General features: G+C 44.6%; 5 protein-coding genes across 5 annotated transcripts; 3 read left to right on the top strand and 2 right to left on the bottom strand.

The window, feature by feature from the left end:
• Positions 1–425: 425 nt before the first annotated feature.
• On the top strand, positions 426–2,106 carry ATNIH1004_009201 (uncharacterized protein; the record flags this gene model as incomplete). The annotated part of the gene is made up of 4 exons (XM_033573799.1): positions 426–678; positions 730–843; positions 926–1,058; positions 1,140–2,106. The coding sequence occupies 4 exons, from the start codon at positions 426–428 to the stop codon at positions 2,104–2,106; spliced, it is 1,467 nt and encodes a 488-aa protein (XP_033424351.1).
• A 652-nt stretch (positions 2,107–2,758) lies between these two features.
• On the bottom strand, positions 2,759–3,291 carry ATNIH1004_009200 (uncharacterized protein; the record flags this gene model as incomplete). The annotated part of the gene is made up of 2 exons (XM_033573798.1): positions 2,759–3,030; positions 3,102–3,291. 2 exons carry the CDS (start codon positions 3,289–3,291, stop codon positions 2,759–2,761), a joined length of 462 nt encoding a protein of 153 aa, XP_033424350.1.
• A 1,135-nt stretch (positions 3,292–4,426) lies between these two features.
• Positions 4,427–4,816, top strand: ATNIH1004_009199 (uncharacterized protein; the record flags this gene model as incomplete). Its single annotated transcript, XM_033573797.1, has 1 exon — positions 4,427–4,816. One exon carries the CDS (start codon positions 4,427–4,429, stop codon positions 4,814–4,816), a length of 390 nt encoding a protein of 129 aa, XP_033424349.1.
• Positions 4,817–6,250: 1,434 nt separating this feature from the next.
• On the bottom strand, positions 6,251–7,321 carry ATNIH1004_009198 (NAD(P)/FAD-dependent oxidoreductase; the record flags this gene model as incomplete). The annotated part of the gene is made up of 3 exons (XM_033573796.1): positions 6,251–6,481; positions 6,557–6,857; positions 6,918–7,321. 3 exons carry the CDS (start codon positions 7,319–7,321, stop codon positions 6,251–6,253), a joined length of 936 nt encoding a protein of 311 aa, XP_033424348.1.
• Positions 7,322–9,974: 2,653 nt separating this feature from the next.
• SER1 (O-phospho-L-serine:2-oxoglutarate transaminase) lies at positions 9,975–11,509 on the top strand (the record flags this gene model as incomplete). The annotated part of the gene is made up of 6 exons (XM_033573795.1): positions 9,975–10,081; positions 10,137–10,255; positions 10,305–10,977; positions 11,038–11,230; positions 11,281–11,371; positions 11,421–11,509. 6 exons carry the CDS (start codon positions 9,975–9,977, stop codon positions 11,507–11,509), a joined length of 1,272 nt encoding a protein of 423 aa, XP_033424347.1.
• Between the last annotated feature and the right edge of the window lie 1,975 nt (positions 11,510–13,484).

Raw genomic sequence — 13,484 nt, 5'->3', positions numbered from 1 at the left:
TGTGTTGTGATTTAACCCCTCTCTTCTGGAGGCATGGGCTATATAGCCACGTCACTATATTACTTCACACGATGTCCCAATATGGACTAGCTTATTACGACAATATCTTATCTTTGTCACGAATATTGACCGGAAAAAACAAAGTGGTTGTATCCTACCGAAAGTACACTCAACATCAACTACTCATAAACAGAATTCTTTAACAATACAGCTCATTTCAACTAACAATGACAATACTGCTCTATCAGTCATGCCAGCTTTCTAGTCTGCCCTTATTTAGTTCGCAAGGGCTTGTTCCCTTCATCGGCTGATCTGCATTAGTTCACATGCACCACCTTCACCGCCCATAAGAAGATTGCTATAAATCGACAAAGCGGGGAAGAGAGAGATACAATTTACATTGACTGCCTTGACAGCAGATCACCATGAGCCCCCAAGCAATGTTATATTGGCCAGCGGTCCTGATCCTGGTACTGGCAGCCACGGGGACCTCGATGGTGAATAACGTGAGAATTTATATGATCGAGCAAGGCTTATGTCGAGCATACTACTCAATATCCGATCCGGAGGTAATATTAGCCGACGGTAGCGTACCGGAAGAACAATGTAAATTGGACACCATCCAAGCCAAGGTAGCGCTTCTAGTGGGCTGCTTCCATATCAGTACTTTGGTCCCAGGTAAGGTTCGCCTTTCGACAATTTACCTCTTGATATTGATAAAACTATCAGGTTTAATAGCGGCTCCTATCTATACTCGCCTGGCCTCCAAACTGGGCACTAAGACGGTGCTCCTGATTAATGTTTGTAGTTTCACGTTGGGTCTATGCTACTTTAATTTGGTTTGTGAGTATATGCAAAACGAATTGGTAGCTATACGTGGAGCACGCCGTATTGACCAGTCATTCCACGTGTCTACAATTCCCAGGCTACTTTTATGACGTCTTTAATATTTGGATGATCATTTTTACGAATATATTCGATTTTATAGGCGGTGGTACTCCCCTTCGCAATACTCTGTTGTACACTTACATTGCGGAAAGGGTCAACCCTGAACTTCTGTAAGGAACCTCTTCCACGCACTGTTTTTCCTTTGCCTACATGCATATACAGCAAATATGATGTTAACCTACTGAAAACAGGAGCAACCGACTATATCTTCTAAGCACGCTACTGCTTGGAACATCCTTCCTCGGGTCATTCCTTGGCTCACTGGCAATGAAAGTCAATGTATTGTTGCCCCTGTTGATTGGAACATGCATATTCAGTCTCACAATCCTGTCAGTTTTCTGTCTTTCGGGGCAGTCGATGAATCAAGCGGCGACGATGACTATATCGGATTACACAGAAATACCCCAAAATGATGAGATTCAGAGAACAACCTACCAATCCGCCAACACTGCGAGTGGCAGCGATCGAAAGCCTAGTGGACTATGTAGAACTATATTCCGTGCCATGACTGTAGACATTCTCTTATCTCTGTCACCTGTTGCAGAAGCACTCCAAGACCCTCTGACGCGTATGACCGTCTTGATATTCCTTAGCAACGACATCGGAATGGCTGCCAACGTAACATTCAAACAGTTTGTATCTGCATTATTCCACTGGGAGCTGGCAGACGTCAACACCGTTTCATCTTTCGACTTGATTATCAGTGCGGCAGTTCTCCTTGGCCTACCTGCTCTGTCTACCTTCCTCGTCAATTCCCTATCTGCGACGAAACAGCAAGTCGACCTCTGGGTGACATTGGGCAGCAGCATCGCCAAAATTGTCGGCGAGCTGGGCATTGGCCTCGCTCCATCTGGAAACACATGCTTTCTTTTCTTAATGACATACGCTTTTGGATCGGGTCTACTGGATGGCCTCCGGTCATTTGCGACGAGCGGACTAGAAGACGAAAAATCCATCCAGAGGCTCTATATGGCAATCAGCATGGTGCAGGAAATTGCCGGGTTTATTGGAGCGCCTATATGGACTTCGCTGTTTTATGCAACTCTTCATGGAAATATTGCCTTGCCAAAGGGGGTGCACTTCTTTGGTGCTGCGGTCTTCTTTATGATTGCATTTGGGCTGACACTGCGGTTGCAGAGACATGTTCTTAGGTCGTAGCGAGGGGGAGTATTATTGTGTATATAAATAGCGTCTTCTGATTATCAAAAGACATAGTCTGATAGCATTTCTGCTAGGAATAAGCTCTCCCTCTGTCTGTCTTATGTCTTTACTACTGTATTTATTTTTTCATCCTCCCATATTCAAACGAATCCAGAGTATACGGTTCGTCGGAGGGCCCCATAATACCCACGAATGAATTTTCTTAATGAAGCCATCTACCTGGACTCTAGCAAACGGTACTTGTTTTAATAGATTTACAGACGAGCCGGGAGCTACTCGACAACAGGACCTGTCCTGTACTAATCGCTGAAAGGTCAACTAGGGTCCAAACTCCACTACCACGTCGGTGATAGAAATAGAAGTTACCATAATCCAAAGCAAGCTACTCAACGTGATAGCGCCACAAACCTCAGCCATCGGAGAATGTAGTGCGGGGTTCTGCCAGACATCCTTTTTTTGCCCTAATCACTGCTACCCTCCCAAAAGCCTAAGAATAATCAGCAGCGGGGAAAAACGGATCTAGTCCCAAGGAAAATATGCAGAACCTGGACTTTTGCAAACGGATAAAATTTCACACTAAATGAGACACATATACTCTCAATGGTCTGCACATGTATAAAATCGCAGCTGATCGGCGTCACACATCCAATCAATCATCAACACGACCCCAATACTTATCTGCATTGACCTTATGCTGCCTCGCCCAGTCATTGATGGCACTGATATCACGACATTGCACATCGGTGTTCCAGTGTGTTCGGGACCCTGTCATTCTTTCTTCCCCATTCCTGTGGAGATAATCATCAGAATACTGCTTTGCCCCTGTCTCGTCAATGTAACTGTAGGTGTCGTTCCACCAGTAAACGAGCGAGATGTCACCGTGGCACATTAGAGCTTGGCGAATGACATCGAAGCAGTGATCTAAAAGATATAATACTATCAGCATGTGAATCGGGCACGAAAAGAAGGTATGTATGGATGGATAGACTGACTTTTATGAACCTCGATCATATGCGGGTCTTCGTCAGCATAGAATTTCTCCTTGTAGAATGTCTTGCGGATCCGATTGAGACAGTGCAGCTGGTGGTAGACGCCTAGGCCGTAGAAGAGATAGCCGGGGTCGTTATATAACTGTACAGTCTCAGGAAGACCGTGTTTCTTGGCCTGCTCTTTGGGTATCATGATTGCGTGGTCGTTTTCTGTTATATGTGTTGGTACACTTTTGTACAGGAGTATTCCGAAAATGTGAGCACTTACTGAACATCCAACTCTTCCACGCCTCGTCAACCTCCGGAGAAGATGGAGACTGAAAGATTTTATTGGGCTCGTATTTCATGTTAATATATCGGACTGCTCCGTCTTCTCGTAGAGGTGCTTATGGCCATAGCTTATGTTAAGTCATGGAGAAGCAAAATTTTTTTAAAAGGACCTACTCACAGTAAGGAGGCGGCGGTGCCAGAGTCATGGCATTCCTTTTAAGGAACCAATACAATATGATTGTCAGGGAAATAGCAAGGCAAATGTTCAAAATGTATAGAAGCTTTAAACATATATTCAAACCGATTAGTCGAGATTTTGAGGGCTTTTTGGATGGTTCCGAGTTAAGGAAGCCCATCTGTTCGACCGAACTCAGGTCACTGCTGTTTTCTTCATTTTTACATACGGGCATGTATTTTGCACCAAAGGAAAAAGAAGATATTGATCCCATCGTTTTTTAGGCACCTTTAATGGGCGTTACTCGACAAGAACAGCTCTGATATAGGATGAATAATAGGATACGTTATTCGGAAACCAGTGATAGAAGGGATCTAGTGGAAATCGTTGTATAGCCACACATGCGTCGTATAGGAGGGTTGAAAAAGCGCATCAATTGGATCGTAGGAAATTTGTTAAGGTTCCGATATCCCTCTTGTTTTCTGCAGGACTATGGATCCCACCAGCATCGCCATGTAAAAGGATTTAATTGGATGCTTGAGACAGTAAATGCTACCTTCCCGAGGGGAAGTCGGTCCCTTATGATGGACCATTATGTTCCAGCATTCGGAGATGAGGGGTAGTGATCTTTGCTTTCTACTTGCGGCACTGTTTGCATTGGTCGTAATGCAACGTGCCCCTCCGATTTGGAGGACTTGATTTTGAGATGTCCGATGTTTTTATTGACGTGGCAGTCCATACACGGCTCTTGAAGGCAGCCGGAGGGAGAGGGGGCATAAATATCTCGGAATCCCCATCCGTTTGCCTGATAATTTGTCCATAAACACAATCCTATTGCGTATTCTAGATCACCAGAATTTGTGCCTGTCCGAGCTTCTTTAAAATGCGTTTCATTCCTAGCGTCGTCCTGCTTGCCTTCCTGGGAGCCAACGTTATTGCTATGCCTGTTACTCCGATCGAAGCCAAGAGTGTTACTAATGTAGCACTTGAGGATGGAGCAATGCTGGCCGAACGCAACATCGATAGAGGCACCTACCGCAGAGACGAGCTCGACGAGCGCAACATCGACAGAGGCACCTACCGAAGAGACGAGCTTGACGAGCGTAACATTGATAGAGGTACCTACCGAAGAGACGAGCTCGACGAGCGTAACATTGACCGTGGTAACTACCGCCGAGAGGTGGATAATGTTGATGTCTACAAACGCAACATTGACCGTGGCACTTACAAGAGGGACATTGAAGAGCGTAATATCGATCGCGGAATTCACTAGCCACTCGAATATGAACCCCGTATGTTGTCCCAGGACTGTCATTACTTAATGATGTCGCAACATGTATGACTGACATCTGACAGATAAAATCATCGATCGCAGGGTGATATGGATGAACAACTGGGCAGGCTTGGACAGCATGTGACTGAGATCACGCATCTGATCCGTTTCTTCCGAAGGACTTCTAAGAAATAAGCCATAGATAATCAACTTATTACTGCTGCTTCAAAATAGCACGGACCCATACTATGTAGACCGTATCAAATATAGAATCCTGCTCCAGAGGTGATTTCATCATTTCCCAAGAAGCACTGTTATAGCTACAGAAGTCTAGAGTTCTCGCAAGGAACATCCCTATGTGAGAGAAGAATTCCTCGGTAAAACAATACGAGGAAAGCAAGGGTGCCCAACCTTGCCAGGATTGCTGACAGCTTATGGGAGCGAGAAGGATAGACTTAGATATCTTACCATAACAACAATAAAAAGAAAGAAAGAAAGAACAAAAGGAGCGGAAACGCGATAAATAATGCCTACAGACGCAAAGACTTACCATTAGAGGACACTATTCTTAGAGCAGCAAGGGCACTTCATCGGAATGGACCAGCTCTCAGGGCACTATCCTAGGATCGTATAGGGCCCTTTCAGGAGCGAATTGACACTTCTAGAACAAGCCGGCCTCCTAAGAACTCCGTTATAATCTTGTGAGTTTGACAAGGCAGATATAGTAATATAGGGATTCAGGATCCAATAATCCCTAGCGCCTAGGCGAGTGCTTAGCGCATCCGTTCCAATTGATAGTTAAAGGTGAAAAAGGGCACGTTCGGATTGAAACAGTTGTTGTTATCTTCAAGATCGTACTGGCTTGTAGCTGGTATAGTATTTCTTCTGCCCACCATTCCTTCCCGTAAGCGAATGATCATAAAAATGTTAGACAACGATATCCACGATTAACTGTTCGCACAGTCGGCGCAGCCAATTGATCATAATCCTCCCAAACATGGCCTGGACACAATTCCGGTCACTCGGACATTACAAAACAGTCCCAGAATGATTTGTAGGATATGTTCCTTTATCCCTTTTCGTCTCTTTTCGTTTCTTTTCGTTTTTCCCTTCCCAAATAGAAAACAAATGTAGAATGACGCTGTTGCGACCTCTCCATACTGGATCAGTCAAAAAAGGCTAATCGCAAAGTGTTTACCGACAACGAGATTACTATTTAAATAGCCCTTTTCTTATTAACGGCTCTGGAAGAGTCCATCTGCGGAGCTGGAATGATGTATAACTCTCTCTCCGTATCTCTCTACGAACAACTGCGAGATGGTACAGCTCAATGTTAATTTACTTACTAGTCATTTGAACCCAGCTGCCAAATCATTGTCTGAATTCTATTCTATAGTCTATTAACAGTTCTAATTACATACAAATGCAGATCAATTAGAACCTGGCAGCTCCAAGCTGACCAACTAATCCCCCAGCAGCAAAGGATCCCATAGCAATTGCTTGAGGGACTGATTTAATCAAGGTTCCGCAGTCACCGGCAGCAAAGACACCTTGGACACTAGTCTCGTTATGCGGGGAGCTCGTCTTGATATATCCCATCGGATCAAGTTCAAGGCCCAGTTGTTCATGGAATGGGCCATTAATGCTAACCGAGGGTACAGAAACCTATTTAAAAAGTACATTAGCTACCACATATATCTCGATTCTCATCATCGATGTGCGGTAAGTATAACTACTTACCATAAAGGCTTCCTCCTTACTATCCCCGTCTTCGAAGCGCACAATGATATGCTCCCCCTTGGGGTCTAAAGAGGCTATTTTTCTCGGTTCAATAGTAAGGGGTTTGTCTGCGAATTCCCTTTTCGCTTCTTCCGCCAGTCCCCCGTTGCCATTGCAGTAGACAGTAAGTTTGCCGGCCAGCGGAGCGGCCATACGGGCCATATGCAGGATTATAGATGGCTGAGAAATGAGGCCGGTAGCCAGGACACCAGCGGATGCGGCACCGCGCAGTTCAAACCCATGACAGAACAAGCAGTGGAATCTAGTCATCATCACTGAGTTAGGTCCAGTCAGAAACGGAAGTCAAGATGGGGCAACTTACATTGATTTTCCCCATAAATTACCAAACCCCTTGATATCAGGAAATAAATCGGTCACACCGGTGGCAAGAGCAAGCTTCTTGCCCTGGTACTTGTTCAGCAGCTGATCTGTCACTTCAAATGTTCCGTCTTCTTTCTTGATCGCCGATACAGCAGTAGCATTATTGAAGTGAATGCTTTTATATCTAGATTGGAGGTTCTCTCTCGCAGCGGCACGAAACTCTGCTGGATGCTGGTGGTCCCAGGTCACAACGTTGTGCATGTGCTGAGCGTAGGAGTTTCGATACTGCTGCGAGTCGAAGACAAGGGCAGAATAGGTTTGACGAGCAAGACCAAGAGCAGTTGATAGGCCTGCTGGGCCAGCGCCGATGATGAGCACGTCGTAGATTTTCGCGGGGGTTGCCATTTGTCAGGTATAAACTGTAGAATGAATTTGGATGGATTGATGAATTAGAATACCGAATCGAGGGCGAGGGTGGGCTTTTATATTGCCCGGAACAAAGCCCTGTTTAATACTATATCCAACATCTATTGTGTCAGGGAAGGAAGATGTCTCCGGGTATGTCTCCGACTTCCGACTCCATTGGTTTAGGGTAGGTACTGTTCTGGAGGCCCAATATGGGCTTTTTGACTAAGCGGAACGCATTTCATTCGTCTCGGGTTTCGGGTTTCCGAGCGGAATGGACCGTGCCCAGACCCGGATAACTCTATCTCTGTTCCTGGATTATACCAATATAGATATACAATGAGTCACATTAATGAACATTAGTAGTATGAGCCTCCTTATACTCCATATATACATTTCATTGGATGGAAGTCGAATCATCCTATGGATGCAGGAATGCGAATGAGTACCCGTGAATTGTAGATCTGCTTATAACTATAGGTATTTATTTCCAAGAGTTCCATTTATTACAAACTAGTATTTTTTTTTATTTATTTGATTCTAGATAGCTGACTACTTTCCAGCAAATTAGCTGTGCCCCGAGAATGTTAGAATTTTATGGACTTTACGACCACTCCGGAGACATTTGAAAATTTAAAAGAACCTCCAAATTGAATACCCTGTGGCTGCTAAAGCAATTTAGACTTGTAGAATAGCTAGTTGTATTCATGTTTTACTACCTTGATGTATAATTTGTCCAAGAATATGCATCTAGCATGCATATTTCGAATGCAGGGCAGTAGGTCGATATACGCTACGCGGTGGAATACATAACGTCATGTTAGTCGTATAGTAATGATAGGCTATGTTTATCTTTGTATATTAATACAGCTTTGCTCCAACGAGGATCAGCGTTAGCTAGAATTGGCTCCTGAAATCAAACCCTTCTTTTATTAACATATCCAGAACCCTGAGATATAAGCGCCATAGAAGGTGCCTAGGGACTTACCATCCCTACAAACTGCCACATGTACGTGCATCTAAAACCAAAGCAGAGCGCGATGTTTGGCAATATATTACTACAAACAAGCCCAAATTCGACTTCAGTACTATCGGCCTGAATGAATGTGAGCTCATCCTAGACAATCTTTTTCCCTGGTAATCTATGAAGATAATTTGGTAGAATATTGCACCTTCAAATTGATCCAACATGAGCTTTGTATTCGCTCTTTTATCCAGAGATTGGTCTGCATGCTCCGTGTGAGTGCATGATCTATCTTCCAGGCATAGCTTTAGCTATGGTTCATCAACTTCGGAACACCGCTCATCTACACGTTGCCGCTGCTATTGATGGGCCCGTAAATCCAGAGCCATTTTTGTATTTCAATCATCATTTGAGTCTTCGGTACTCTACGTCAAGAGTCTGCATTTCGATCAAGTACCTTACAGCTTCGAGAAAATAAGCCGCAGGATCTCAGTCTGGTTGATCTCTCTGCGAGCGCAGAACAATCGATTAGAGAATATTAGGGCTGTGGAACATGAAAAAGTTTGAGAGATAGATATTCCTGGTAGAACAAGATGTTTTCAGGCTTCATAGTACAGCTTGATAGATAGCTGGATTGCACTATTGTGGTTAATGCTACAGCTGCCAGGGTATCAGAGAGCCTTAGTTTTTACAGTATCTTGTCATTTTATACCCACATATAATAAATCACTTATATATATGTCAATCAAAAAGGTCCTCCTGCAGGGACCTATAGAAGGAATAAAAATTATAAGATTAATAATGCCTAAATTTAAGTATAAAAGCATACATTCCAATCACCAAAGTATGCTGAATTCAAGTGTTGATCTTAAATATCCTCGCAGTTACTTCCCACCAAGCGACTTTAAATTCTTCCTGTCGACATAAAACAAAATCTGAAATACCAGGGGCTCTTGTATAATTCTTGTAGCTATCTCCTTCTCCTCTGAGAGCCTTACGGGGGAATAAGGGTCATTTTAACTTGGAAAGAAAGCCCACAACTATGCCCTTTAGGAGTTGTTCCTACCACAGCCATGACACTAGTATAGTAAATGACTACTCCATAGCTATATTGCTTGAGTAACTTATTATATATTACACGAGTCTCTTATGAATGGGCAGATAGCCAAAAGTTGGATATCCTAGGCCGTTAAAATTTTGGCAAGGATGGGGTTCGCCTTGCATCTTTCGATACTGGGGATCAAGTGTTAGCCCACTTGGGAATTGGAGATAAGATTGGAGATAGCACATGCATCCGTCGCCTTAACCACTCGGCCCCTTGCCTATTTCTGCCTCTAAGCTTCGCTTCTTTAAACCCATTACTTCGTACAGAGTAGTATACCTTCTAGAACAGGTAATCGGAATTGATGACCTCTCAATGTAGGCGGTGAAAAAGTGACAGATGGTAATCAGAATACAGCTAACAGTAAGATAAGACAAATACAGTTAGTTCAGATGGCGTCATCGCACAGAAGCCAATGATCAGCATCCGATGAAGGCGGTATGTAGCTATCAATGGAATACGGGTACCAAACGTCAACTGGCCAGACTCAAAATGGAAGGCGGACAAAATTTCCATTCGAAGAAACGTGACTCAGAGTCTCCCCCCACCTTCTCTTTCAACTCAGCCAACAACCAGGAATATCCAAAATGAAACGAGAAGACGTTGTTTTCTTCGGAGCAGGGCCTGCTGCCTTGCCTACAGACGTTCTTGCCAAAGCGGCAGATGCTTTGCAGAACTATGACAACACCGGTTTGTGAGTGTATGCCCCTCCTGTAGCTAATCCAACAAACTTGGTAACTCTCAGTTAGAGGTGTGGCAGAGCATAGTCACCGGAGTCAGCTGGCGGCAGATATCCTGAATAATATGAAGGCTGATCTGGCCACATTTCTCGATATTCCCTCTACGCACGAAATCCTCGTCATGCAAGGTACTTGCGACCGCTCTCTCTGAATTACCACGTAGCTGACACTCGAAAGGTGGTGGATCCGGACAGTTCGATGCGACTTTATATAACTCTGTTGCCATTTGGGTGGAGAACCAGCGACAGAAAACCCTACAAAATGGGGAACTCAGCGAGGAAGAGCTGATCAAGGTGCTACAGCAGAAGGTACAAACTGAGCTACGGCTCGACTATCTGGTTACTGGGTCGTGGTCATCGAAAGCCAGCCAGGAAGCGGCGAGATTACTGGGTGCGAATAACGTCAATGTTGCTACCGATGCCCGGAAGATCAACGATGGCAAGTTTGGCAAAATCCCCGAGGAGTCAAGCTGGAGCTTGAGCGAGAAACCTGCCATGGTATATCTGTGCGAAAACGAGACAGTGGATGGTGTCGAGTGGCCCAGTTTCCCCAAGGTACTGGAGTCGAGGACAGCGGACGACCAAACCGTCGTTGTCGGTGACTTCTCCTCGACCATTCTGTCTCGGAGAATCCCATTTGAACACTTCTCAATTGTCTTCTTTGGAGCACAGAAGAACCTGGGTATTCCTGGTATCACACCGGTTATCATCAAAAAGAGTCTGCTTTCGATCTTGAGCCAGTCCAAGCCCGACCTACTTCGTCGTGTAGGATTGCCAGTTCCACCCGTGATTCTCGACTATACTGTGGCCGCCAAGAACAACAGTCTTTACAACACTCTCAGCATTTTTGAGTGAGCCTGTCCCTTCTGCGTGCTGTGTTCCGTATGTCAACCCATACTAACCGTAATAAGCGTGTATGTGGCTGGACAAGTTCTTAAGAAGCTGCTTTCCACGTTCCCAGACAAAGTGCAGGGGCAGGAGGCTGTGGCCGGTAAAAAGGCCAACCTACTCTATGATGCTCTTGACGCGCATCCTGATGTGTACAAAGTCGTTCCAGAGAAGAGTGTCCGCTCGCGGATGAACGTTTGCTTCCGGGTTATCAAGGTAGGCTTTCCATAAGTAGAGGTTGATTGACGAGAGGCTGATTCGAATAGGGTGGTAATGTCGACGAGGCTGAGAAAGCGTTCCTGAAGGGTGCAACGGATCGGGGGCTGCTGGGATTGAAGGGCCACAGAAGTGTCGGAGGTAAGAGGATGCTGTTTATTGCTCTCGAAGCATACTAATCAAATGGTAGGCATCCGGGCATCAAATTATAACGCAATCCCTGAGTCGGGCGTTCAGAAACTGGTGGCTTATTTGAAGGAATTCGCCACAACTGTATAGCAGCCACTGTTGCGCTTGTTTTTATTTCCTCCCACATACTGGATTTATTACATATATACGGCATCAAAAGCAATAGATGGACGCAATAAATTGTGCAATACCTCCGTACTGTGGAAGTATATTATACCAACTAATACCAACACTCAAGGTCGACAATGAGAACTGCTCACTAAGAACGATAGACACCCATCACCCGCTCTTGTTTTATTAATTGGGAGTGTCCTACGATTCTTGGCCCAAAAAAGCTGGTATTTGCAAATCCAGCTCTTTTAGATTGCCCTAAATATACCCATAAACCCCGATAATTCATCAATAAACTATCTAGCCCTAATACCTAGCTGTATGGACGCTGCCACATGCCGAGGTGAAAACAGACGAACAGCTCCATAGAACGCTGTTCAATCCTGCCAAGACCATAAACGACTCCTACAGCGATTTCACGGCTGAGAGGAACGAATACGAAAAATGATATGAAAGGATTCCGAAGAGTTCCACTTCCCATCCCCAGATTCTGACGCATCAGAAAGTTGTTACTCATCCTGTTGTCAGAATAAAGCTAGTCCATATGGGACAGCATATGACTTAATAAAGTGACGTGGCTATATAAGCCAGTGGCTCCAGAACACAATCGTGAACACAATGATTATTCAAGCCCTCATAGAATCATCCATATATTCTGACACCGGTTGGTGAGGCTAGATTAAACCAGAGTGCTGACCTTTAATCTTCACGTATATGCTCCTTATCAACCAGTATAGACCAACCACGGATATCTCAACTGAACTTCAATCCATAGACCGCTTTTCCGCCGAAGACGCAAGCTAATCTATACCAGGAATTTGCCTCCTTATTGTCTCTTCTCTTGTGAAAACCGGTGCAACCCGAGTATAGATTCTTGGATGGCGGGGGCTCCTCTCCAGAACTCCCCAAAGAGTGTACGAGACACTATGACCCCGCTTGAATGTGACGTCACAAACCCCAGCTCCGTCCCGCATTGAAAAGGATGTCGGCTACATCGATGTCTTGATCAACAATGCTGTTACGCTATTTACCTTTGATGTGGACGTGAGCGCAGTGGTCGCTGTGTCTGCTGCTTCCCTGAAACTTCTAGATGAGGGGAATAGACGTCGGTGCTGGTTGGCAGATCCCTGTACCTGCGGACTAACCCAGGGTTAGAGACGGAGAGAATCTGGCTGGCGTAGATGCGGACGATCAACGCACAAGAAGCCAGATTATCACGGTGGCAAGCATTGCAGCATTCAATCAAAATATAACTGCGGAGCTTACTTATGATGGGAATGGGAATAAAGCAGAAGCTATTCATCTGAGTAGGATGTTGGCCCACTTGCTGGCCCCATGGGGAATTCGATGCAGTGTTATTAATCCTGGTGGTAAGTTGGGAAGGTGTATTTTTTTGTTACCCTATATCTATTGATACCGACATAATCTTCCGGTTGATCCATCTGATATGACTGTGGCTCGAAGGGTGCTTATACGAGGTCCTTGCTGGACGTAAGGGCACTTAGCAGGATGTTGCTGAAGTTATTCTTCATCTTGTTGGTAAGTAGGAGCCTCTGTTAATGGGAATGTAAAGATCAACTATAGAGGAGGATTGTCAGTTTTGTCTGTCACTTATTAAGTCTAGACCATTAGTCTTGCCCTTATTATATGCAGTCCCGCGTATCATTTCATAATATTAGACTAAGGTAGAATTATAAAATTGTGAAATATACTTTCGTATGGAAAGGTATGCTATTCTTGTTTTGTTATTACGTATGTATTTCAATCTAACTTTTAATATGGCGTCCTCATTGCCTATAGAATATAAGTCAGCACTAAATTCACCACCACAGGCCGTGTTCAACTCCCTAGCGGGCGAGTTTATGCTTATTTCCTATGTTACAAAGTATATTGGCCGAGATTGTCCCTGAAACAATGAATCCTCGTATTGACTATTTTGTCCGACATTCCCTAT

The sequence above is a fragment of the Aspergillus tanneri genome, assembly GCF_003426965.1.
Source record: "Aspergillus tanneri strain NIH1004 chromosome Unknown AapTan_6_pilon_pilon_pilon, whole genome shotgun sequence".
Classification (NCBI taxonomy): Eukaryota; Fungi; Ascomycota; class Eurotiomycetes; order Eurotiales; family Aspergillaceae; genus Aspergillus; species Aspergillus tanneri.
The sequence above is the reverse complement of the archived record's forward strand: the minus strand, read 5'-3'. Positions and strand labels throughout refer to the sequence as shown.